Source organism: Mugil cephalus, chromosome 3 (assembly GCF_022458985.1).
Source record: "Mugil cephalus isolate CIBA_MC_2020 chromosome 3, CIBA_Mcephalus_1.1, whole genome shotgun sequence".
Lineage (NCBI taxonomy): Eukaryota > Metazoa > Chordata > Actinopteri > Mugiliformes > Mugilidae > Mugil > Mugil cephalus.
Window position 1 is genome coordinate 9,088,537 of NC_061772.1, and position 27,731 is coordinate 9,116,267.

Consider the following 27,731-nt stretch of genomic DNA (forward strand, 5'->3'; position numbering starts at 1 on the left):
ACACCTCGGAGTGTAGAGATATTTTTAAGTTTCTTTGAATGGGGAATCATATTGATTCAAGATGAGTTCTTTTCAAATGAATAAATAAAAAAAACATAATTTAATAATCCATTCTTGCCTTGACGTGGTGTTAAAACGGTGTGAAATGATCGGTTTTAAAGGTGAACGCGCATGTCTTTTTCCATTTGAGTGATTTTACTTCATGTTTGCGCAATTGGGCTCACGGAGATTTGTGAAAGGTTAAGTTAGCAGCGGGAAATGAAGAGAGATCACAGACTAGGTTTAGCCTGGTTAGTGTTTTTGATGAATATAAAACAAAGAAGAAAAATGTTGTGAACGTACTGTGTCTTTATTTGAAGCAGCTCACTCTGTCATGGTGTTCAGATCTTTCTCTGACAGATATTTAAACTTAAGGCAGTCCAAGGCGCGTTCTTAGACAACGAGGGAGAGAGGAAAAACAGGAATGATCAAATACACACAAAATGATAAGGTGGTTAAAAATAACAACGGAAACATGCCCAAAGTACTATTCTCTGTAATAAATAATGGAGCAATATATGTATATATATGTGTGTGTATATATGTATATATATGTGTGTATATATATATATGTATATATATGTGTGTATATATATGTATATATATTCTACATAATGATTATGTGGAATTCATCATCAAGCCCACTTTAACCAGATGCTGATACAGAGTCTAAAAGACTGTATTTGAAGGTAAAGAAGTGCTTTTTCCATCTCAGGCTACACAGAGAAAAAATGTCATATTTAAAAAAAAAAATAAAAAATACACAACACCCGTTCAAGGATCTTCAAGAATCAGTGCGATGAACGCCCACCAGACCTGAGTGATTCGCAATCAGTGAAGCTCTACAGTAGCCACATCATTCATGTCCGCCTCACCTCCTCTCTCCACCCCCGAGTGAAGCAGGAGCTCGACGTATTAACTGTCATCTACCATCAGATGAGGAAGATGTTTGAAGTGATTGTAGGGATCCCCTCCACGCACGCACGCACGCACACACACACACGCACAAAGCTTAACAGAGCTTTTATTCAAAAACGTTAATCGCTGTTCTTTCCAGTGACTCTTCACGATCCTAAGTGGAAGTCTCGATGCTGTTTCTGTGATGGAGCAGATCAATGACCACAAATGAAGATGACGACTGAAAATCATTTAACAAATCTCACAGCGCAATAACAAAACATTTAAATGCTTGAAATTGACAAATCTGAAATACAAAGTTCATTTCATCAAGCTGTGCAAACATATATAATATATATGGAAATATATCATAAATTATTTGACACACCTTTGATCATTTACAACAAAATACCACTCTGATAATGGTCATTTAAAAGGTCAACATTAAAGTGACAATAGTGTTTACATTTTGGTTTTTGAAACGCATCTATAAATTATCTGATTTTTTTTTTTTTGTTGAAGCATTAAAAGTTTTTTTTTCTTTTCTTGAAAGCGTTTAAGAGGGGGGCTCAGAGAATCTGGGGGGGCATCTGTAGCAAAGGAAACCACATGGCACTGCACTACCCAACGGTTATCTCAAATAAATACAAAAATAAACAGCCACATTTCTAACAATACTTACAACGCTGGTACAAAAACCTACCCTGAAATACAAGGTACTGAGACAGGCCACACATTTATACAGTATATTACATGCAAATAGTTACAGGAAACGCTCTATTTATATATTTATATACTATTCCGCACTGCATGTGTACAACTGCAAAATGGACAAAGTTTTACAAAACAGACCTGCATACATTTACATTTCGGTTAAAACAAAATAGATCCCTAAATATGATACACATCGCAATATAAAATCTCTTGAACTCTCGAGTCATCACATGCAGATAAAGACAGAAGCTGACTCCAGCTACACGAACGTTGTTCACAGACACTTAAGGAGAAAAAACGCAACCATGTGTGTTATGGTGTGCCCTTAAAAAAAAAAAAAAAAAAAATGCAACCAAGAACTAAAGAAATAACGGTCAGGCAACAGCAACATGATCGTCTGAGTTTCTTTTTACTTCACTTTTCTTGTTTGTTTTTTTAACAATCACACATTTCACACAATGGCTATCTTCACTGATAACTGGAAGCCAGGTTTTACATATGAACCATCACAGTACTGCATGGAAGGCTACTGCTCTCTATGCACTGTAGCTCCAGCTAAGTGCATTCAAATTCACAGCTAATCTTACCATGCGATATGTGCCGTCTGCTCGTTTAATCACGTAGGCTTAATGCTTGAATTCACAGGAGAAAAGGGAACTGCACCTGATTTGTTGCAGGTGAAAGGAAATGAAGGCTGGATGGATGCTGACTGTGAGAGGAGGATACCGTACAAAATCTCAAGACAGCAGATTTTATTCACCGGGAGCCAAGGTATGGTAAGGTCTCCTGTGTGATGAAGACTTTTACAGTATGGAGGATGAACTGGGAGATTTCATGATTCAACTGCTACGACGCTGTTAGCGGCTACTGATTCACCAATGGCTAACAGGAGCTTTTTTGGATGTGCATGTTAAGGATGGAGCAGCGGTGTGTCCTCATGCAAACTTTGGTTTACACTTCAACTCAAAACAAATCAAAAAGAAAATCTTATGTACAGAAAGAAACCAGTTCACACACTTGAAATAAATATATATATATATATATATATTATATATTATCGTCACTTTGTCAGACATACATTGATTACATACATCCTGATGACTGAGCCTCGTGTACGTACAGAAACCTTCTCTGCCTCCCTGCTCTTTAAGCAATGCACATATGGCCCTTTGACTCCTTAAAAGGAAAATGGGCATGTGGACAATCGAGGGTCCAGTTAAACAAAAAGCTGCCGTACAAAAGATGATCAGGAAGGAATTTATTCAGCAGAGCTCCGGAGAACCCCCTCTGCCGACAGGCTGACACAAAGGCCCTCAATGCAGGTGGAGATCACAGCTTCATCATGTTGGATGTCCTGTCCTCTGTGGGCAGCCTCAAAGCCGCGCTGATCATCTCGTGGGTGTGGACGGTCACTTTTCGTACGTCTTGTTGTGAAGGTAACTGAAGAGTGCCTCGAGTCCTTTGGTTGAGCACCACAGCTGCTTCAGCATCTGACACTCTTTCTCATTCACGTCCTCCAACACAGACATGAGGATGCTCCTCACCAGGCATTTGGACTCCTCTAAAACCTTTGGACAAAGCACACACGCACAGAGGGATGAGGATCATTTAGTTATTTTCAAATGAGTCCTACCTTCTCGGTTTCCTGGATCACTTACCACTGCATTACACGACGCCATTTCCTTCACTCGCAGCATCACTTCTTGATTGAAGGTGGTCGGCCAGAAGACCTGCGACACCAGACCTCGACTGCACGCCTCTTGCGCCGTGAGTTTCCTTCCGCAGAACAGCATCTCATTAGCCTGCAATTAGGGAAAAGTTTTTTTTTTTTTAATGCAATCCAATATTTGATTTGGGTAAACAAAAGGCAATCAGGTAGTAATAAGAGCATTCAAATTAGCTCAAGTGGAATCTGTCAAAAGCCTTGATTTTGCTGGAACCCACCAGAGCTACGCCGAGGATCTGGGGGAAGGTGTAGGAGGAGCATCCTGAAGGGGTGAGGTGGAGGGCAGCGCAGGGAGTCTGAAACCAGGCCCTCTCGCTGGCCCACACCACGTCACACAGCGGCAGGATGGATGCTCCTAAGCCCAGAGCGGGCCCATTTATTGCCACCACAATGGGCTTCTTGAAGTGGATGAATGCCAACACAAAGTCCCTATCGGGGTCACAGAATGATCAGCACCGACTGTCAACAATAATGGCAAGAAGGAAAAAAAATAAATCGGCGCCTGTAGTGGAATGATTTCTCCTTACCGCACGGCTTCTGCGATGCGGCTGCTCTCTTTTCTGCGGTCGGTGGACAGACGCCCTATCAGGTAGGACGGCTCCAGGCCACTGCAGAAAACAGTCCCCACTGAGCTGAGCAATAATAATTTACTATCATCAGCGGCGGCATTACCCAAAGCCCGACAAACTTCCTTCATGATCTGAAGAGAGAGGGGAAGAAATGCGTATCGCACTTTTAGCTCAACTGCCACATTAGAGAGGACGGGAGAGAAAAATGTGAATTATAGATGTGGATCTTTAAAGAAAGGCCTGACATTCAATCAATACATTTATTTTACTGTAGAGCAGCAGAGCAGACAGCAAAGTGACCAACACTGGGGGTGCAAATGTGTTGTCTTCACTTCTACATTGTTGATAGTTAATGCGCACTGAAAAGTGTCTCAGAGGATGTAAACTATTCAACTCATGTAATACAAGTTTAATTAACTAAAGAGAAAGAAAATCTTAACATAAGCTTTTTGTGCCGAACAATAAAGAAGTGGAGGAAAGCAGTGTTCTGTTGTGCAGAAGGTTAGAGCTTGGTGGAAGCTCTTTCTCCTCAACTTTCTGAGCCGGGGCAGACTGTTCTGTAGGTAAGATGTTTACATGACAACTTGCTGAGCAGCTTGTTCCCTTGACAGCTTGACTCGCTGCCAGAAGCAACTGACTGAACAGTTTGAGGAGAGCGGCTACTACTCCTGGCTGTAGAAGAAAAAGCTGTTCATCCAAACATTCAATAGAAATGCAAACACTTTCATATCTTACTTTTATCTGTGTTAGTTCACAGGAGATAATCAAAGGGATTACACTCACTTGCCACTTTATTAGGTACACCTGTTCAATTGCTTGTTGACACAAATAGCTAATCAGGCTGCAATTCAGTGCATTTAGTCGTGTAGAGGTGATCAAGACAACTTGCTGAAGTTCAAACTGAGCCTCAGAATGGGGAGGAAAGGGGATTTAAGAACGTGGTATGGTTGTTGCTGCCAGACGGGCTGGTCTGAGTATTTCAGAAACTGCTGATGTACTGAAATCTTCACACACAAGCATCTCTAGGGTTTACAGAGAATGGTCCGAAAAAGAGAAAATATCCAGTGAGCAGCAGTTGTGTGGACGAAAATACCTTGTTGATGTGAGAGGTCAGAGGAGAATGGGCAGACTGGTTGGAGATGATAGAAAGGCAACAGTAACTCAAATAACCACTTGTTACAACCAAGGAATGTAGAATACCATCTCTAAAAACACACAACACGTCCAACCTTGAAGAAGATGGGCTACAGCAGCAGAAGACCACACCAGGTGCCACTCCTGTCAGCTAAGAACAGGAAACTGAGACTACAGTTCACACAGGGTCACCAAAGTTGGATGACAGAGTTGGAAAAATGTTGCCTGGTCTGACGAGTCTCGATTTCAGCTGCCACATTCGGATGGCAGGGTCAACAACATGAAAGCATGGATCCATCCTGCCTTGCATCAACGGTTCAGGCTGGTGGTGGTGGTGTAATGGTGTGGGGGATATTTTCTTGGCACACTTTGGGTCCTTAGTACAAACTGAGCATGGTTTAAATGCCACAGTCTACCTGAGTATTGTTGCTGACCATGTCCACCCCTTTATGACCACAGCGTACCATCTTCTGACGGCTACTTCCAGCAGGATAATGCACCATGTCACAAAGCTCATATCATGTCAAACTGGTTTCTTGAACATGACAATGAGTTCACTGTACTCCAATGGCCTCCACAGTCAACAGATCTCAATCCAATAGAGGAACTTTCGGGATATGGTGGAACAGGAGATTCACATCATAGATGTGCAGACGACAAATCTGCAGCAACTGCGTGATGCCATCATGTCAATGTGGACCAAAATCTCTGAGGAACGTTTCCAACACCTTGTTGAAAGTATGCCATGAAGAATTAAGACAATTCTGAAGATAAAAGGGGGTCCAACCTTTCACTAGCAAGGTGTACCTAATAAAGTGACCGGTTAGTGTATATTGAAACAAATGATGACAGATTTTGCAGTACAACACCTCATCAGATACCAACGATATACGAGTCTGTGAAAATACATGAGTTTAACTGTGCCAGTCAATATCAGACATCAGCAGACTCAGAGTCTTTGGCCTCTGTCTCGTCTGATGAGGAATGGAGTGACACTGTCAGACAGCTGACCTCATGAAAAGTCGTCTGACACCACTCACGCTATCACATCACTGTCTAGAGTTGATCATCAGTTTATCGGCCCTGACCCATGTCAACTACTCAACCTCAAAAAACTCAACTTAATTCTCTGCGTCTCACCGAGCACATAATCGGCCCCCAGTTTGAACTGGATGTGCCACCTTTGTGTATTTTTGTGTGCTCGTATTGCCTGTGTCATGGGGACATAAATCCAAAAAAGAAAGTTTTCTAAACTGTTGCCTAGTGGTGAAATTAAGGATGAGTTCTATTTATTGGTTCTGATTAATGTCTGAATGAGTCTCGAGGAAATGAACGTGTCCTCTGGAGGGATGGAAACAGAACTGTGTGTGAGCGAGTGACTGCAAACGATGTTATTTTAGCCAGGTGAATTAATATCCTGGAAACGCAACGCGTAGATGGACAGATGCTAGTTCCACTCTGAGAGCAGCCAAGGTGACATTCATACACAGTAACCAGAGAACCGGAAGATATCTGCAGAGAAACAAATATGGTATAAACAACAACAACAGAAACATCATGCATCATTTCCCTGGAAATGAAGCTTTTAGTTGTGTGAATCAGTCAGTCGTATAGACCAGACCATAAGCATCTGGATGGGTATACGGTGTTTCATACATTCAATTTGCAACAGAATGTTTGATACTACTTTAAAAAGCAGAATCTTCAACACTCAAGAACTGTTTTGGGGACATAACCATTTTGTCATACTGTGCTTTAAATTGCTTCAGTAAGCAGTTGAACACTTGTCTACTAAATGTTCCTGAAGCAGCCGTGTTGTGTATTCAGTGAGCGCAGACGGAAATGAAAACGGCAAATGACCAGGTGGAATGATGAGCACAAGTCATGAGGAAAATCATCAACATGGTTAGGAAAAAATTCCCCTTTGTCTGCTCGGCCAGTCAAGAATGCTCACCGGGGTGTAGGCACATGTTTCCTCGTCACTGCCAAAGATACCAAAGATCTTTTAAGAGCGAACAGGTGGAGTATCGAGTCTCTCTCTTGAACTCATTCCAACTGAGCTGCCTCAGCATCAGCAGTGTTTATACTGAGTGTCTGGTAGTATTTGACTTGATCTCAGTGCGAGTCTGTACAGTTACACTGTGTCAAAGGGGCTCTATGTAACTCACAGTTGTTTTATATGATGAAAGAGCAACTGTCCAAAACCATAATGTCTTCACGTTTCCAAAAGTTTGATCCTAGAAGCAAGTTTTTGCTATTTTTCTTATATCCACTGAGAAAGCAGATTATTGGCTATAAAAGTTAATAAGCTATGAGTCATTTTGGGAAAATAAGAAAATGATGAGATGGGAAGGCTAATTAGGTCAGAGAGGTGACAGAAATAATAGCCGTGTCTCACTTTATGGCAAGGAAAATGTACTAGAATGTTTAAGATGTTCCTCAGCTACAGCCATTCCTTTAGCACATCCGCAGACTCCCTTGTTCCTGTAGCTTCAAAGACTGAGGGACAGAGAAGGAGCTATCCGAGCTGTTTGATAAGCCCACAGCTTACGGGCTTACTGTCACACATGAAAGTACGCACACACATGTGCACACCCAGTTCAGGCCACTTCAGTGCCTATGAAGTACAGCCTGCCGTACCCACGACGCTCTATCAAAGCCGGAACCGCCCTCCGAAAAAGATCTGAGACACGCAACAATCTGAGAGGAGGAAAATCCTGTTTGTTTGGAGCCTTGTGCCGAAGGGAGGTGATAGGGATACGTGACATTCTCTTCAGTTAACTGCAAATTATATTCATTAAGCAATTTGTTAATTAAACATTAAAAACTTTTATTTATGAAAACATTTTAATAGACAATAGATGACACTTATAAGCCCTTGTTTATTTGTTCAGGTTTATTCTCATATATGCATTTGTTTTTATCGTGTGGACGGGTTAGGGTCAGGTTGAAAACTGCTGCTAGTATCTAGCTGGGAAAGGCATGTGACTGAATATGTTCAGGGGAAATTTAAGGGGACCAGCTTGTTGTTGATTGGAGTGTGGAAATGAGCAACCAATCACAGGCTGCTCCATCCCTGCAGGGAGCTTGTTCAACGAGTGAATCATCATGATGCATGAAGCCATGGAGCAGAGGGCCATTAAATGACACCCAGTCCTGCAGTTGCACACGTTCCAGCCTTATTATACATCTTCATGTATTTTTTATTTTTATATTTGAGTTAATGTCAAAACCGGATACGTTTACACGGGCAATCATTTGTGAACCCTATTGAAATCATTCTGATCAGACATTTTAACTGTCCCTGCTTCATTTCTACTTTCAGACACTTATCAAAACAACTTGTTTTGCTATTATTCCAATTACTAGTAGAATAATAGTGTCCTATAAACACAGACACTCAGCATAATGACACATCTTAACACATTTTTAAATTACAGACTGTTCTAATAAATGATAAAAAACTAATTGTGGACTTTGATGAGAGTCACAGTGTAACTTCTGCATTCAGGATGTACACTTTGTTTTGCTGATGTTGACTTTCCGGAGGGGAGGGGGGGGACTTGACTGACACGGAGATAGCAGGTGAGCAACAAATTGCCGAAGAACCAGCGGACACAGCTTGGCACCGATTATGCACCCTAAACGCCCGTAGAGAAGACTCTGCCTGTATATAATCAGACCTAATCAGAAGTGCTTCTAAAAATAGAGACATCCTGTTTACATGTGTACCCCGTGAAGGTAAATGAGCAATTAATAAGACCTTTTGTTATTTCAGACCTAAATCTCATCAACGTACGTCTACACTTTGAATTTAGAAATATCTATTCTGAAAATGTAATTTAATTGAATAGTAACTGTAAAAGCTCCAGCCACATTTTTCTTAATGTTTGCCAAAATTGAATATTAGGCAAATGAGAGGAAGAATAAAATGTTCCTTGAGCTGAACACTGTTGTGGTCGACTCTGATGTGTAGTTCTGTTGCTGTTTTAGTGACATTGTATCTGGCATCAAAAGACTGTGGAACTGTAATGAAATTCAGCAGATAGCAGTGATGTTGCATGTACAAAGTTGAACTTATTTCAACTTCAATGACCATTTAGAGTGACTGATAAGTTGAGTGACATATGCGGCGAACACAGAGTGCCCTGGACAGCATGTTTGGAGTGTCAGCTAAACCCAGATAGAGGTATTTTGTTTTCTAATAGATAGCAGACGGACCTAGCAGCGACCACATCCACACACTAGCAACATTTTTATATTCACTTTGTTTCACTCAAACATTTTAGAAGGGAAATATAAAGCAGGGTTACCTAGTGGTGTAGGACACTTTACAGATCTTTTAAATAATATACTTTCAGGCATGACATTAAGACCACTTTCCTAATATTGTGTAGTGTATGACCATGTTGCTGTGATTGTTCTGTCCCTGACCGCATAAGCCCCACCAGTAATCTTTAACTGGGATGAATCAGTTTGCAGCCGAATGACACCAACTTTCTGACGCAAACATTTTGTAGGCGATTAAGTCGGGCTGGCTTCCAGGCTAATAACAGACACTACATTTTCATAATTAAACAGCAACGCAAAAGTTCCACCATTCAGATATTTGATCACAGAGCTCTGTTGCCTCATGTCAACAAAACTTACCAAACGCTAGCAATTACTACGCCTCCTTCATGACACTATCATTTCCAGCAGCGATGGGGCCGTTACCAAACATAGCAAGCGATATAAATGAGTGGAAATCATGTCCAGGGTCTCCAGTTGTCTGAAAGAATAATTACATAATGTTCTCCACTGTGAACTTGTAGCACGGTTTCCCCACAAGAGATGGCTCAACACTGGATTACTATATCCACCCATAATTACTAAACTTGTTGAAGCCTCGTCTGGCAGAAGGCAGTTTTGAAGAAGCTGTGGTACCTTTTCAGCAATGCCCTGTGTTAGACTCATGCAGCACCTGACAGCTGTCAAATAGCGAGAGCTCTCAGAAGCTGTCTCCTGAAAAGATCCCCTGGCACAGCTCAGGAGTTACTGCTTAGCTCCAGGCATCTCTACAGTGATCACCGGGAAAGCTTTTATACACTTATTTGGTCTCAAACTGATCTCGAGTTTACAGTCAAAACTAAGCGATGGTCGGTCTCGATACATGGCTGCACTTCAGGAAAAAATACAAACCACGTCTCGCGTGGACAACATTAATTTGTGTGTAAGTTCCTGTCCTCACCTCCGGCGTCAGAGCGTTGTTGTCCGTCGTTTGGCTGGACAGCAGGACGTGCGTGAAGCCCTCTTCCTTCCTGACCACAATGTCTCGGAATCGACAGTTGCTCTCATTCTGTCGCACGTTATACCTGAGCCGCTTGTCAAACACGTAGCCTTTCTCCTCAGCCAGCTTCCGCTTTACCGAGCTGTGCAGATGCATCTTTCCATTGGCTACAGGGGAGCCTGACACAGACGAGGGATGAGAGGACAAGTCAAGCTGTCATCCAGGACATATTAATCAACCACTGATAGAACGGATCATTAAAACCCATCCATGGCAAAGACATCACCACCAATATGACTTACTTTTACCTAAAACGAAGTTGCTTTCGCAACTTGAGTTTGTGGTAACAATAACTCCTATATAAATACTTTCCAACAAGGGATAAAAAAAAAGCAATGCTCAGAATAAATGTTTTAGGAAAACCATTTAAAACACTGACCTTCATTTTTCACAAATTAATATCTGAACCAGTGGTTCAGATAATTTGGTTAAAGTGTGGGATTTTTTTTCCAACGGGGTGTCTTGTTTTTCTAGGGGGCAAAGTTATGATAAACTACACAGAGTGGGAATTAACTGGCGAAACCATGACATTTGGTGTCGACTCAACCAAGGAAAGCTGCTCAGGTTCCTTCTTTACTGCAACAGTGTCTTTTCATGTCCGTGTCAATGAAATCAAAGAGACATCTGCCATTTTTCCAGTTGCTAAAAAAAATAAAAATTAAAAAAGAATTCATAGTATCAGTCCAACTGTTAATTTCTTCAAATTGTTGCACAAACGTTGTTTAATGTTTAAAGCTTTCACACAATAACCAATAACACAGTTTAAATATGTTACCGGATAAAGTACATGCATGTGTGTCTACAACACTGAAAACAAATACCAAATACCTCACACACCACTGTCAACGGTGCTTTTTCAGCCACTGCCAATTTAATAGCAATGAATGAATGAATTTTAATATTTCATTGGCATATCTTCCATGCCGTTGTGTGGACAGCTGGAAACCATGTCATTAAAGCACCAAGATAGTGTAGCTTACTGCTACAGTAGGACTGTGTCATTTCACTGCGTGACATCTGAACAGGCGCTGTGGCATTCAGTGATTTTCAACTTGATTGCATTAACATTTCAACCTTCAGAACGCACAGTGTTGAATTCCCTTCCTTGAATTTCCTCCAAGTTTCTCATTTGAAAATTGGAGAATTTTTCTTCTTTTTTTTTTTTCCTTCTGCATAAATCCATTAGATGTTTTGTTTCAATCATATCGGGAAAAGGATTTCTTTGAAAGCAGAGAACATCAATCTCAGCAGTGGAGTTTTTAGTTAAAGTTAAGTAATGCCATGTAGTGACGCTGTGGTGGTGAACAATGACCCACAAACACAGTAAGTGCCCCTGGCACACAAGGGCAGCACTCTCCCCATGACAAATGATGTGATGCTTTTTCCAACCAATAAGATGAATGGTAGTAAGTGATGAATTATTAGTACTGTCTCCACCAACTATTTACATCCACATTTTCTTCAGACACAATAGATATGTAGTCAAACATTTGAAAGAATTTTATAAAAAAAAAAGACTTTTGCTGATCTTCAAACTTGAGGTTTCACCTTTTGAATATAAAACGTCATCACATCGTTTTCACCTGTTTGACATTAGTGTTATGATTAAAATTTATCATTGTCATTGTCACTTGTCATATGAATTAAAATTTGTGCCAAAGGGCATCAGCCAGTTCCTGAGATATCGCGTATAGCGAAGTATTTCATAATAGTCACCTCTGACTCATGACCAACAAAATCTAATAAAGTTCATCCTTCAGTCCAAGTGAACACTTGGGGCAAATTTGAAAAATGTGAAAACTAAAAAGGGATGGAGAGATGGAAGGAAGACCCAAGGATATAATGTCTCCAAACCATGGTTCTTGTCAGTGCAGAGGGCTAAAAAATCATTTTGAATGTTTCTTTCAGTGGACGCTGTGGACCTACAGAAAAGCCCTCAGAGCAAGCCTCAGTATGTGTTTTTAAGAAACTAGATAAATAATGCAGCAGTAGAACTAACCAAGGTTTCACAAATCTGTAAAACCTGACCTCTGAGTTGGTCACAAGTAGAAACAAACAAGGAAAAGCAAGTGTGGAAAAGGCAGGTGTAACATTTTCTAAGGCATTATAAACAGGAAGAGGATCAATGCAAGCTTTCACAAACTGAGACAAAGCAATTCAAATTACAGGGAAGCACAATAAACTGGGGCTCTGGCAAACATAATAAGATGTGTGGCATGAGCGAGCATCGAGCATTATAAAAAAGTAATTACTGAACTGCCACACTAACCACACACACACACCTATCAAGCATAACATTATAAAAGAATTTCTCACAAGACCAGTAAGAAAGTAATATATATAAAGATACGCAATAAAAAAACAACCGTGTGCAGTGATTAAAAGTGCAGCGCGTAAGGTAATCTGAGTGGTGGGAAATATGCATTTCAAACAAGCAAAATTAATTTGCAAGATGCTCTCACATTTAAGAGATCACCATTCACGCCGCTGTTCACATTTTGGAAAGAGATGTGTCACGATCAAACCGCACGCTTAATGAAGGCCGATTAAACGGGGATCTCTTCTTCTTCTTTCGTGCTCTTGATTTAAAAGCTCACATGCAAGCAAACATTCACAGTCCTCTACATCTGCTTTGGAGCTTTCTGGTCAAGGTACTTGGTGGTCACATTTATCTGCCAGTCAACAATTAGAGTGACAGCCTCTACTGTAGCAGGTTAATGTGCACAGCTGAGGGTGCTGAATGAGGTGAGCGGGGTAGTCTTTTGAGGATTAGGAGATTAGGATCCATAATAGCTGCCAGAGTGATATCCATTAGGCTGGGATGGTACCGCAGCCTGATGTTCTCACAGAGACGCTCTCAACTAAGGTCTTCCAGCCGGTATTTACAACAATGAGGCATAACATTATGACCACCTTCCTAATATTGTGCAGTTCTCCCTTGTGCCTCCAAAGCAGTTATGACTCATCAGTGAATGGACATTCAGTCTTTTCACATTCATTGTCTAGCGAGCTTACAAAGAGGAGGCAACAGCCACAACTACGATTTGCAAACACATTAGTGTGTGATAGTATGATTATAGAAAAGGGGCGGAAAAAAAGGCGACTTTTCAAAACTTCAGTAATGATTAACTACAGTGGTTCAGGCCCTGGACTGTGACCCTGGAGTAAAATTCAAAGGTGTTATCAGCTGCTCCTGCAGATCCACAGTATTTTATGAGCTATGTGACAGCATAGCGCTCTTGAGGATAAATGGGAGCCCGCTGAAATACACAATATTTTTCTCATATAAGCGATGCAATCCATCGTGTATTTATAGTACTTTTTTTTTTTTTTTTTGCAATGTATTTGCTTACACCTCAGAAGGATGGTGTCAGTTAAATAACAATATTAGGTTATAATTATTATTATTATCTTTAACTAAAAAATCATCTTCCAATTCCTGTTTAATAGTATGAATAAATTACAATACATTCTAAACTATTTCCATTTGATTTTCAGGGATTTGATACAAAGTATTCTTACTTCTGTGAGGCTGATGGATTTTCAAATCAGGACTGATGACACTCTTAAATTCTTCTCACTAATCTTAAACTTGCAGACACAACTTTGGAAAAAAAAATTAAAAAATGGACGCATGTGCCACATCGGGGCGCGCTGGCTGTAGCACGCCATGTGATCTCAGAGAGAACAGATGTAAACAAAACAGACACAGCAGTGCAACAATTTGCTCTAAATCTGAGCCACGCCATCAACCTGCACGTGGCAGTAATTATTTCTAGCTCCATTTGCCAAATGAATGAGAACTTGCTTTAACTTTGGACATTTATCAGTGCTCCAGTTCTTGCCCATAGTCGGGTTCTTGTGGACTTTGGAAACATCACTGGCTGCTCCAGTACTTCCTCAATCCTTCAGTCAGAGTCTTTATTTGAACATGTATGTACGTGCGTTAGATCCATCTGTATGCTCATATATTTGACATTGTGTGAAATAACTGCTAAATCTCCAGATGTGGTTGCTTGTGTTGTCACATGACCAGATCTCTGTTTAACTTTTCATTTCCTTTCATTGGCATCTTACCTAGTTGTGTGAACTGCTGTCCAGTGTTGTCCGTATGCCCTAGCTCTCCATCTGCTCTCGTCGTGGGCAGCCTATGTGACTTTGATGCAGTCCTGTACACGAGAGGCTCCATCTCTCCGTTCTGGAGTCCATTATGAGGAACCCTCAATGGAGGGACAAAGTGAGGCCCACCTGGCGGTGGAGGGGCTTTGTAGGTCATTGCTTTGCTCACTCTGTCCCCTAAAGCGTGTTTGCCCGGTCCCACGCTCACTTTCCTCTGCTTCTGAGTGGTTTTTGCCCCTCCACTTCCAATCCCAAGGACAGATCCTACTCGGACGCCCACAGCTGGGCCACAAGTCCTTTTCTTCTTTCGGACCTCCGACCGAGCCCTGGGGTTTTCCGCCGCGGAGGGGTGAGCGGTGATGAGGGACTCCCCGCGATTTTTGGGGACTTTGGGCCGCTTGTGTGACTGCAGTCTCAAGCTGTTGAACTGGTCAATGAATTCCTCACAGTGCAGTAGGTGGTGTTCTGGCTCCCAGGTGTCCTCCTTGCTTCCATAGCCTTTCCACCTGATCAGGTACTCCCACTTACCCTTCTTGTTCCGCCTCTTGTCCACAATCCGCTCCACCTGGAGGCCAGCAAAGGGAGAGGAGGGCAATTAGAAGGTGTTTTATAAATGGAAGAAAAATAGGACATCAGACAAACACATTTTTATATCAAAGAGTTTTGATCTGAAAATAATATGACACTGATCCTGACCCTGGTCATATATACATCTCTGCTACTATTATTTTGACATCTGCTTTAGATAATCCCACCTTAGTGTTCTTCACTTGTTCAGGCGCTAAAATTAGACCCACTATCTGTGTTCACTGCAAATTGTAGAATTGTTCATTCTGTCCAACCAATATTACATTCATCCTGTGCAGGACAAAACAAATACAACCCTTCAGGCTGAAGTGAGTAGGCAGACTATAAACAGCAGAACATGAATCTGTGGCAAGACATAATGTCTCAAAGAAAAGCAGCAACCTGCCCAATGAAAGAACACAAAGTAGGTAGTTAGTCTTTTATTAGACCTAACGAAATTTTTCTGTAACTCAGTTTTACGATTCAGTTGATCTGTTTTGTTGCCTTATAGGTTGCATTAGCTTAAAATGAATTTCACAGTTCCGGACATGAAATCCCATGACATTTGTTGACTATAGGTGAGGCAGAATAGATGGAAAAACTCATGATACAGCGGTGGAGACACAAAGAAAGTAAAGAAGGATTCAGGATTTAAAGCTATTCAGAGATACTTCAAACCATAATAGATGATAAAGACTATATACTGTAGATTTTGTTTCATTTGAGGTGGCATGGTAGGTCCATCATTTCATCAGGCCCAAACATAGAGTGACTGACATAATTTCTGTTTTTTTTTTAGCTATTTCACAAAAATATATTCCTAATCAATAATCCAAAATGGCCGATGTGGTCTTAAAGTGCAGAATCTCAGCTTTGGTTCCAGTGTAGTCATATATAAATTGGAGAAAAGATGTAGGAATTACAGCTCTTTAATATGCAGCCTTCTCTTTTTCAATGAACCAAATATAAATGGACATTTGACAAAAAGAAAAAAAAAAAGCTGTTTCATGCGCATTATCTTATTTTAACAAATAATAATAAAAAAAAAAAACACTGATATCAGTAATCCCATATCAGTATTAAATACAGCCTGGTTCCAGAGAGAATTTTCCAGTTCTATACATCATTGCATGAAGAGAATGAAACTAAAATAGTTCAGCTAGCAACTAAAACAACACGCCCCCAGATTCATTTTGATTATTGATGTGAGTTTAATTAATTTGATTGTACCACTGTGATATACTTGACAGACTAGATTTTTTTTTTATTAGAATTCTGCAAACAGAGTTTAATCATAGTCAAAGAGTCTGGCGCCGTTCATATGATGTCATGTTGGGACCTGTGGCGCCTGTATTGACAAAACCTCACAAGTGTCTGAAGTCGTGTTTTCCACCACCAAGTTTGTACATAATTCTAACCCATTTATCAGATGTTCGTGGAATTTCCTGACCACATCCATACTTCCACTTAACAAACACCATGTTATGTTAAATACATTTTGAGACATTGCCAGGGAGTGTCAAATCTTAAAAATGGTACATGTCGTGACACATGTCCAGTTGAAGATAAGGGCTAATTCCTTGCAGAAGAAAGATAAGACAACAGAGTGGAGCAGAGATGAGCTGAAGGCTACTGTAGTTAAGAAACCTTAAAGCTTTTTGAGGTCAGAGCAACACTAGAAAAGCCTGTGGATTTTACAGTTGCATTAGAGCAAGAGAGACCACAAGTCTCCAGCAAAAAACTATCTGATGTGAGGACTTAATGGTGTATAATACCTTAATAAACATAAAGCGTAACATTTGTCGGGAGCAAACACATTTTTGTTCTTAGATTTTTTTTCTGGCGTCGCTGTTATACCGGTTCCCCAAATTACTTAAACATTGCTACATGTCAAATCATGATTACATACCTGGTTTGCCAAGAGACTAACTTTGATTATGTCCCACAAACGTCACACAGTGTGTGTGACTAATCACTCAAATAAGAGTGGGAATCATTACTTTGCAATTCAGCTTGATTGCATTGAGCTTGATTTGCAAAGGTGTTGATTAGACTCAGGATGAAATGAGATGTTCATATTACATAACCTGGTGAAATGGTGCACAGTGGGTCAACTCCACTGTAAATTTGACAACTTTTACTGAGAGGTGGTCACTATACTGTAACATCGGCACTACGTACGTAATTTGTATGCCGTTTTTAAATTTATTTACCAGAAATATCTGATTATATAACCGTGTGTACTGCACATGGAATTTGATGTTTCATATTTGGATTTGGCCACTTGTAAATTGTGAGTCGCTCTTCAATAAATGCTTGGAGGACAGCATGTGATGGAGGTAGTCGGTGGAGAGACAGGAGAAATTAGACAGCTTGATGACATGGTGTGAATGAGGGAAACTTGATAGGTCGTATCCTGGCTGTATTTTATTGGTCGGCTCATCAAAAAGTCAGCTGTGGTTCCTTGTGACTTCCATTTTTTTTCTCTAAAACTTGTTAAATGAATTTAGTCTAAGTGACAAAAGTCACAAAAACAGCCACAGTCAGTCACAAAAGGTCACTTCATAACATGCACTGCATAACACCACAAAAGAAAGTTCCATCCTCAAGCATCATGTAGGTCCTCTTCTGATTTTTACAGCAACCTTTCATTGAACGTGTGTCCACACTTTTGACTGGTAGTGTGTGATGAATAAAAACTTCTGGGACATTTAGCAGCAGCACAGTTTTTGGGCCATGAGACTTATTGAATACAGTTGGAAGGTTTCATCAGAGGCTTCAGCAGAGCTCGGGTAATAACCGGTCATCGTGTTCTCAGATGTGCTGCACATTAACAGGAGTAAACAGCCTTTGATGGGTGAGCCACAGGGGTGTCACAGAAACGAACAGATGATTAGGTCACTTACAGTCACAGATAATGTCACACTTAACAGGTATGCAGCGAGAGAGACAGAGGAAAAGACGGAAAGGAGGTGTGGTAAACATATGTACACACAAGAGAGGTTTAAGAACTCGGTGTTTAATTAGGAGCGTAGATGTGACGTAGAAGAGTAAATGTGGTGTATCAATATCCTCGAAACCAATGCCATTTTCTTGTGAACCTTGAGACCTGGTCACTGTAAGACTTTAGCTCGATAGCTAGAGCTCCTCTTCATTTGGGAAAGAACCACAAATTTGCACCACTGCCAACATCTGATAAGTGTGATGGATAAACATTACCGTCAGGAGGGAAACGCTTTTTGAAGGGTTCCTTCACGTCCAATTGATTGAATTGTTATTGTGGCTGGAACATCAACATATATATAGGCTATAACACCAACTCTACTCTGCTCAGCAACAGACAGGTAAGAAATGAATGGAAAGAGGTGTCTTAATGAGGTGTTCAGCCATCACGTCCTGCCGGAACGACTTCAAAGCACCTAGACACTGACTCTACAGCAGGGGTGTCAAACATACAGCCTGCGGGACAAAACCGGCCCACCAGAGGACCTTATCAGGCCCACGGCATGAATTTGCAAAGTGCAAAATGCGGAAATTACATAGAGGTCTACTGGCATTTGGACAGAAGTATACGTAATGTCCTATGTTCAACACGGTTTCTGAATGCACCATAGTTCTGTGTTGTAAAGGGTATGGACAGGTGTCAATCTGTTTGATTAGCCACTTAGTGATGCTCAAGTTAACCTACTGGGTTTCTAGGAGGGTCCGATTGAGAGGAGAGAGAAAGAGTGACCAAGTAAGTCCCTGCTAAACACTTTTGGTGAGCTGTAGATTTTTAAGTTAGTTGGAGCATTTTCCCATTTTAAATTCTACTTAACTGACGCTAAACCATGACCACACTGCAGACCGTTGCTAGTTAGCTCCTCATGCTAGTAGTATGAGAGACTTGCGTTTGGGAAACACTTACTGCACCAAGCCTACTGGATGCTTATGAACGTAGATGGAGCCTGAGTTCATTTCGTGTTTCGTCACCATAGTGACGGGATGCTACTGAAGGAGGATTTTGCCAAACTATATCTAACAGCATCCTGCATCCCAGGAGTGTTGAGACACTCAGAACTGAATTCAGATGAACTCCAACATGCACCATCTATTTGGTACTAAGACTAATTGACTTTTTCAAAAAAAAATTTTTTAGTTTTAGTATGCAACTCCAACGTTAGGACCACGTGGTCAAAAATAAACAATGTGTGTGCTCCTAGAAGCATCTTTGTGGCAATAATTCCTGGTAATGAGTAGGGAGCTATGGGGCTACAGTGGTTATGTTAATGCATAGGAGGCTGAGCTTTCATGGGCAGCTATATATGACGCTTATCAGGTTTCTCCACACCCGAGAAAGAGTCATATATTCTGACTGCAGGTATACACACATCCCAAATTTCATACTTTAGTAAAACCTTCACCTTGCATGCAAAGAGTGATCACACACCCTCCTGTAAAATAATAAAGCAGAGTGCTACAAGGGGACAGAGCACAAAATCCAGAGCTAAATAGCAGACAGCAATAAATGGGAAACTTTTGAAATTGTGTTTATTTAAAGGTTATTATACTATGTTACCGGTCACACCCACATGAGATCAAACTGGGCTGTAAGTGGCCCCTGAACTAAAATGACTTGACACCCCTGCTCTACAGGTGTCGAGAACTCTCCTGGTGAGACTGGACGCCGTTCTTCCAAAAGAGTTTCCTTTAGGTATGTTTTGATGCTGGCAGTAAACAGTCTAACACAAGGTGTTCATTTGGGCTGAGATCTGGTGACGGTGGAGGCATGTGGCAATAATCGTTTTCATTGGCGTCCAGTAACTATGGATGAAAGACATCGTCCAATCCTAAAAGAGACGACTTCCCTCCGCACAGAATGGTGCCATGATAGAATAAAGATGCGCAACTTTTGATTTGCAGTGACATTTACCTCTAAGGGGACAAGTGGTCTCTAACCATGGCAACAAAAAGCCCCCCTGCAGTATAACAGAGTCTCAGGATCCCTTCACTATAGGGGTTAATCGTTCAGTCCCTTGCGGCTCTTTTGGCGTACTCCACACATTCACTCGCCCACTACTTGAGAATATGATGGATGACTCATCTCACTTTTCCCCATATCTCTGTGTTTATAGTTTTTGCATCAGTCATGTTGTGACATCTGTTTATCTGTTCACACTACAAGACGGGTGTCTTTTAGCATATCAGAGAGGGTTTTGCAATTTATGCATTTATTTAAAAAAAACAAAAAAAAAAACGCACTTCAAACTGGTTTGGAGAGGCCGAGGGGTATTTGGAAATCAAAGTCAAGTCACAGTTCAAGTCAAGACACCCCTTCATTACAATATGAAGAGAGTATCAAAGCCAACTCATAGACATTGTGGATTTAAACTACTTTTGGTTTCTGTTCCAAACAAATCTTTCGGGTAAATACGTCACACAGGAACTCACTTCAAACCTGTTTGGTAAGGTTTTGTGGAATGTGTCACTCACATCTACGTCTGTGTTTATTTTGCACCCACACCAGCCGTGGCCGTGGGCACTGTTTTTTTTCAGTTGTGCATCCGTCAGTCCCATTCTCTTAAACACGATGTGTCCAGAATAACTCCAGGCAATCTCCATGCTTGAACTCGAGGTTGAACTGATTAGATGTTGATGGTCACAGGTTAAACTCACTGTGACTTCACAAATACTAGAGTTATGATAGAAGTGTCACCCAAAGGTCACATAAGAGTCTTCCCTCCTCACTTGTTCCCCCTGCCAGACAACCAGGCCTTGTCCATCCGGTAGTCCATCTCACTGTTTTTGCAGATATTGAGCTTCAGCTGACCACTGAATGAAGCTCTCCATGATTACTCAGAAAGTCTGCATGAAAATTATGTGTTTCAAATTATTATGAAGGCTCTCCGTCATCCACTTTATGCTATACATCCAAAAACATTAAAGAAAGGTAGCTGGACTAGATACTCTATACAAAAACAGTCTCTGAGTCGAGTCAGCATATTCATTATTGGCAACTGTTCCAAAGAGAACATCGGGTAACCAGTTAACCCAATTTTTAATATGTAAAGTAACTATTACTTGCTCCAGTAAGCAGCTAAAATAACAAAAATTGTGTCCAAAATATACAGCACGGTTCTAAACGTAGCTCTATACCACAAAAAAAAAGGCAGTTGTATAACGGAGCAAAGGTGGTGATGGAGTTTGATAAAGATTGATCATCAGTGATGTAACAACACAAGAACTTTGACAAAAGACGCAGCAGCCTACACTCCTAATCAGTAGCACACATGGGCACCCGGAGACAAACAACATATCTCGTTGAGTCCAAAGTGAAGGCAAGTAAATACAAACCCTGAAGCAAAATGTTGACACTCTGCTTTCTATTGACTGAACTTTCTGACTCTGAATTATTAAAAGAAAATAAATAAACAGTGATGTGTAACGTATAAAGATACAAAGAAACCATTCACATACTTGTTCATTTAGTTTAAGTTAATTTTGTCGTTTGTTTTATAGATTTTTTTTATGCTTTTTTTTTATTTTATTTTTTTATTTATGCTTTTTACTTCAAAATGTGGAACTGTATGTCATCTGTGCAGGATGAAAATGTACCTAAATCCTGATTGTGAGGCATATTTTAGATCTACGCAGGCAGAAATTATTGGAGTAAATCTTTTTTTAATTTGCACTGACCTGCTGACCAGCTGTGTTTCAGTTGTGCTGTCAGGACTGACTGCATTGGATTTACATCACTCTAGTGATGAGGTCACAGTTTGTTTCTGATGACTCTCCCTTGTAGACCCTGCTGCACAGTGAACAGCGAACCACCGCTACAGTATCAGCGAAACCTTCCTGCGCCTCCTCTACAGTCACAGGGTGGCGGTGGTTTGTCTTTCTGCCGAGTAGGTGTCCAGTTTTTTATCCCAACATTTTCACTGTTTTCCAAATCAAGTCTCGACTCCCACAGCTCACTTTAGCTGCCATTTCCAAATGTCATCTCAGACAGTGGGAATTTCAAGCTACATATGCGTTGGTGTCTTTTCATAGCTTTCCCCTACATTGTAGGCATCGGTTCATTTTCAGATCCTCAGTCCACATCCTAGAGGGGTCTATAGCTGAGGAACGTCACAGTATGAAGTGATAGAGCAAAATATAATCACTAATATTAACCAGTCAATTAAGGCCTAATGAGTTGATGAAGTTATAAGACTGAAAGTCAAGTGGACAAATGGACTTTTCCACATTTCGGAAACACAATTTATTATTATTTTTTTTTATTTTAAGTTCATGAAAAGACTGACAGTAGGATAGGGCCTGTCTTTACTTATCTTCCAAAGTATGTCATTCAAATGGTCAAACATATGCATACCTCTATTTCTACAGAGACATGCTCAACTTGCTGACATCTATTATAAATTCAGTTTAGGGGCAAACAGTAAAATATCTGTATTTTCCACTGTGCCACATCCTGTCAGACTGTTGCTTGCTTGTTCATATGAAGCTGTATAGGAGTGGAAATTCACAAGATTAAGCACCGCGTGTTCCTTTTCAAGCTGCATGTTTGTGAATGTTCACTTCAGTGGAAATAAGAAAGGGGACCTGACATTGCCATTTGTTAAGCCAGAATTGGTGCGGCTGGATATTTTCAACAACAACTGCTCCTCGTGTTTTCAGACGCTTTGAGGACATTAACAGGGGTAAGCAGCATTACACAGGTGAGTTGTAGGGGAGGTACTGAAATAAATACTTCAGTGGTTGCAATCCCAAACAAGGATGGAGTTGTCAGCGATCACACGCAGGAGAAAAAATGAGAGAAAATGGAGGAGGTAGAAAGTTGCATACACATAGCTTTAGTATTATTTAGTATTTACTGTAAGTATGAGCTGGAGGAGTGGAGGAGGGCATATCCTCCCTCAGCTGCTGAATTCATTTTCAGCATCCTCCAGCCCAAAACACAGAGAGAGCAACACAGAGATGTCTGTCAGGGATTCGAAGACAGCTGTGTAATGTTACTTTTTGGTGTGGTTACAGGTACAGTACAGCCCGTTTCTGACCCAAAGCATCAATCAGCAGGTCCCTCAAACCGGTGTAGAACAAGGAAGTAACATCCAAGCTGCATGCAAAACCAACAGGCAAATTCCCTGGAAGCATCCAACCAATGTCACAAGCATGATTAAATTCTGTGCAAACATTACTGAAAGGTACAAAAAAGATACAAGTCGTATTTGTCCAACACTAAAGCCTTTACGTTGGAGTACATTTGCAAATTCCCCTCACAGGGGAGGCCAAGGCTCAACCTAGGAGTTGACAGTAACATCAAGCGCCATGTTCGGACTGTCATTCGAAATCTGTTTTTACATGGACTGTACATACATTTGTCCCCTATAGTCTTCCTGAAGAATGTTTTGAATCTCAACTAAGTACCTGTTAATCTAAAAACGGCTATGAGAGGAGGTAAGGTGGACGGCTGACGTGTGGGAAGACAACGATCACCTGTCACCTCAGGCAGCAGCACCCTTAATTATGCTTAATTTTAAGCCTTCCTATAATTATCAGGCGGTAAACATGTTTAGTTCTTCTGTAAAGTTGGGCATTTTAAAATGAATGTCTGCGTGGATTGACTTGCACTTGGAGACAACCCCAGGGCTGTTAAAATGTGATTCCCGTACTAAACTTTACTAATGTCTATTCTTCAACCTGATATAATGGCATCAATATATGCACCTAAATCTACCTCGGTTCAAAAAATGTTTCAGGAAGAGCCATGAATAAATCTGTAAATAAAAGACACTATCCATTTATAGTTCTGAGAAAACATTGAGGCAAAGTAGCAAATAATATTAAATAAACAAACAAAACACAAAACGGTTCTGGTCATTTGTCATTCAGCGTTCAGTAACATTTCTGTTCAGCTGATGACTGGTTAACTAGAAATGGTCCAGGGAGCATGAGCGAGCCGTATGACTGCACAGTGATTGAGAAATATTGTCGACTCTTTTCAAGGGAGGAGAGTGAAGGTCTGGGCTCGCTACGGTTGATGTGTAGCTTGGCACTAATTTTGACAAAAATCCGCTAAAGAGGTTCAAAAATCCAACACATGTAACAAGCTGGAAATGACACAGTCTTTAAGATTAATGTTCGAGTGAAATATTACTTCTGGATAAATTAAAATTTAGTTCGGTTGTTGCTCTCCGAGAATCACTGAAGTCAGTTCAGCGTTACATTTCAAGACTATAGTAGGAAAACACTTGATGCTTTAAGATAAAGTTCCTCTTAATGATGCCAGATGTTAGTTGTGCCTCTACACCCATGTTTAAGTATCAAATGCATTCAGCATTGACAATTACTAAACAGTAACTGACCCCAAGATGTTATTTTCACAACTATATTTTAGAATTCACATTGTTGCGTCATCAGATACGTCATCAGATAATCTCAACCTGATTCATGTCATTATATGTGTTCAACGGATCTCATCTGCTTATTCCATTGTTGACCAAGGATGAGAATCGCGGCCTAGTTTACCGATAGCTCAAGAAAGAATGCAATAGATCAGAGTGACATTTTAGGAACAACCCCCCACGAGAGGCACCGCCTTGGAGCCTGAATGATGAATTCGTACATGTAATTACAGGTAGAATATTTAACCATTTCTCCCTTTTAAATGATCACACTCATACGTGCTGAATTTCAATACTCATACTTGGTCTCAGCCTCAGTCTTGGAGGTCACCGCTTGCTCATTCCAAAGCCTTTCAGCGCGGCCTTCCTCTCATTGACTCTTATTTCTAAAAGAAGGATTTTCTCACTTAAGAACTCCACAAAACTAAGAAGGCTTCACAACATCTTATTAGAAACCTATGAGTGGTGTCAAGATGTTCTTGGTTATTGAAAAAAAAAAAAAGAAATAACCAGGTTTGTTCTCAGCTCATCAGGTGGGCTCTACTCGTGAAATAAGCGAGGCTCACCCGAGGTGCGACGCTTGTCATCATGCAATGTTCCAATGATATATAATATAAAATTTCTTGACTTCTCAGAGGACAAGTTTAATATTTACTCAGTTTTAATGGTCCCAAAAGACTGTGGACTGTCAATACTGCCTCCACCTTACACTACACTACACATGTGATTCCACTTCCAGCAGAAGCTCCTCAAAAAGACAACTGGTCAAAAATCCACGACAATGGAAGACAATGCTCTCCACAATTCATACGTTTATTTACAGGCATTTCGAATCACGCTCTGGTCTGATTGGTAAGCTAGCAGCCACCCATGGGGCTGTTGTCATGTTATCAGGGAAACAAAGACTCAACTTACAGTCGATTGGACTGCGAAACAAACGAAGTGCATCATCATTTTCTCCACAATAAATCACGCTAAACCGGTTCCTGTTCAACAAAGATCTGGCACCCAGCTCCACATTTTACTTCTACCCCTGTGGCAACTTCCAGTGCCACATGTGGCCGACTGCTCGTCAAAACCTGCGTGGGACAGGAAACATTCTCAATGTAGGACTCTTAAGACTTAAAAACAAAAGTACGCTATTGCTCATCGCTGCTCTATCGATGTAACACTACCTTCACAGGACACAGACAACACAGATTCGCACGCTGAATGCATCAGTGGTGGAATGAATGGAACAAGTAGGAAACACTCACAAGCAACAGTGCAAACCATAAAAACTTAGTAATTCAGCAACTAAAACTGACAACAGAAGTTTGTGGCGGCACTGTGCTATAATATTTCAAATGAAACATAACTGAACTGAACTCTTCCCCCCGCTAGCCCCTACACGCTAACTGACTCACACCCCTCCACTTCTCACAGACCCTCGCTGCACTAGTTTAGCAACATTAGGTAGCTACTGCTTATTATTTATGTACTGTTTAATGCTCACTTTATCTGTATTTGTATGGCCTAATTTATCATCCGCCCATTTCCTTTATTGTAAATTATGTTGCCATTCCAGTTTATAGTCTACTTACAATTAACGCACAAATTCATCTGTATAATATGTTCATAGTACCTCAGTCATTGCGCATATCTTGCTCACTCACCTGTATATATGATCTCACCTGTACATAGGTTACCATCTGTAGACATTGTCCATATGCCACATGCACTTACTGCTTATTGCACTTCTGGGTAGAGACTTCTGTTCTCTCTCTCTCTCTCATATACATATATATATATATATAGTATTTATTGCATTTTAAACACCTGACATCAAGCTGCTACTAGAGATTCCTGCCCGGCAATGTCTCGGTGTAACTGGTGTGCAATGACATTAAATTTCTTCTTCTTCTACTGCATCACCCTGTACCTGTACATGTTTAATCACAGCCAGCGCTCCAAACTGTTTTTGAAAATGTTTGTAGAAATGCATAGTTCTCTTCTGACTTTTGAATCTATTGCCTTAGAGCTGATACCCAACTTGACTCATTGTCAGTGCTGTGAGTAGATAATGTTATCTTCTTGAACACTGCGCCCCCCCCCCCCCCCCCCCACACACACACAAACACTAAACAACCCCCCACAACAAGTTCAACATATTTAAACTGTGTACATTAAATTAAAAAAAATATAAATAAATAAATGGGGAAAGCGGCATTTGCTCTCCTCTCCGAACTGAAACAGATGACCCCAGCCCAACAGTGATGCTTCGCGCAGTTTCTGGCACCGGTTCCGGAGTGATGTCGCGCACGAGGGCGGCGTGACCTTCCTGCTACCCGTCCGGGGCAACTTTTACGCCCCACGCAATTTTTATTTATTTATTTTTTTTCATTTTTTTTTTTTTTAGCAAATTCACGAAACAACCGCAAAAGAAGCTCGCGCCTCGCGCAGACTTCTTTGCGCCGCTTCACAAAAATAAATAAATAAATAAAAATAAAATAAACCTGCTGTCTTCCGAACAGCTTGGGAAACGGTGGCACGTCGTCGTAAAGGCTGTGCTGACTAAATATCTTGTGGCGTGTATGCGCACCTAAAGAACCCATCACTCCGTCTGTAGCTATTCACCATGCCCGTCCGCTCAGCGCTGCTGTCACTTTACCACGACTTTCAACTCGGCGACAGACTGAGTTGAGCCCGCAAATGACATCTCGCCTGTTCACCACAGTCGCGGAGAATTATGTCAAAGTACACCAGAAGCGACACAAAGTACGAGCATAAATTAACCAGCCTCGTCTTCGCAAAGCGTGCGAGGGGTTAGTTTCGGCTGTTAAAGGGCTTAGGACACCGCTTTCTACATACGCGACGCCCTTCCCTTTACTTCCTAATTCCATTATTCGTCAATATTACAGAGCATTTTCCTTGGACGTGGTTTTATCCTACCTCGTAAAGGTCTCCTGATGCCATTCTGGGGTGCGGACAACGGCGGCGCGGCGTTCTTGCCTTGCCTTGTTGGCTTTTTTTGGACCCTACTCTCTCGGTGTTTCGGCGAAAGCCCCGATAGACGGGAATTAGCGAGCAGCCTTGTTATTCTGAGCAATCCGCAGTAGCAGATCAGCAGACAGTGTCAATCGAGCCCGGCGCTCTGCGATGGATCGTTCCACACTTAAAACAAACAACCATCGGGGCGGTGCTGTTTACCCAGACCCAAGTGGTGGACTAAAAATTAGTCCCCGGCTAAGAATGCACAGCCTCATGGTCTGCAT

At 41.1% G+C, this 27,731-nt stretch overlaps 1 protein-coding gene across 1 annotated transcript; it reads right to left on the bottom strand.

The window, feature by feature from the left end:
• Nucleotides 1-1,171: 1,171 nt before the first annotated feature.
• LOC125005352 (chromodomain Y-like protein 2) lies at nucleotides 1,172-27,731 on the bottom strand. The gene is made up of 7 exons (XM_047580655.1): nucleotides 27,409-27,731; nucleotides 14,486-15,092; nucleotides 10,310-10,527; nucleotides 3,904-4,076; nucleotides 3,595-3,805; nucleotides 3,309-3,452; nucleotides 1,172-3,218 (listed from the first exon to the last, which is right to left on the bottom strand). The coding sequence occupies exons 1-7, from the start codon at nucleotides 27,430-27,432 to the stop codon at nucleotides 3,060-3,062; spliced, it is 1,536 nt and encodes a 511-aa protein (XP_047436611.1). The 5' UTR covers nucleotides 27,433-27,731; the 3' UTR covers nucleotides 1,172-3,059.

What these genes read in the sequence shown, in the direction of transcription:
- LOC125005352 (XM_047580655.1), bottom strand. Translation starts at nt 27,432, where the DNA reads ATGGCATCAGGAGACCTTTACGAG. An exon ending in CATCAGGAGACCTTTACGAG is followed by an intron (nt 15,093 to 27,408) that starts GTAGGATAAAAC and finishes GCTGGCCTCCAG; the next exon opens with GTGGAGCGGATTGTGGACAA. An exon ending in CGCATCGCAGAAGCCGTGCG is followed by an intron (nt 3,806 to 3,903) that starts GTAAGGAGAAAT and finishes TGACCCCGATAG; the next exon opens with GGACTTTGTGTTGGCATTCA.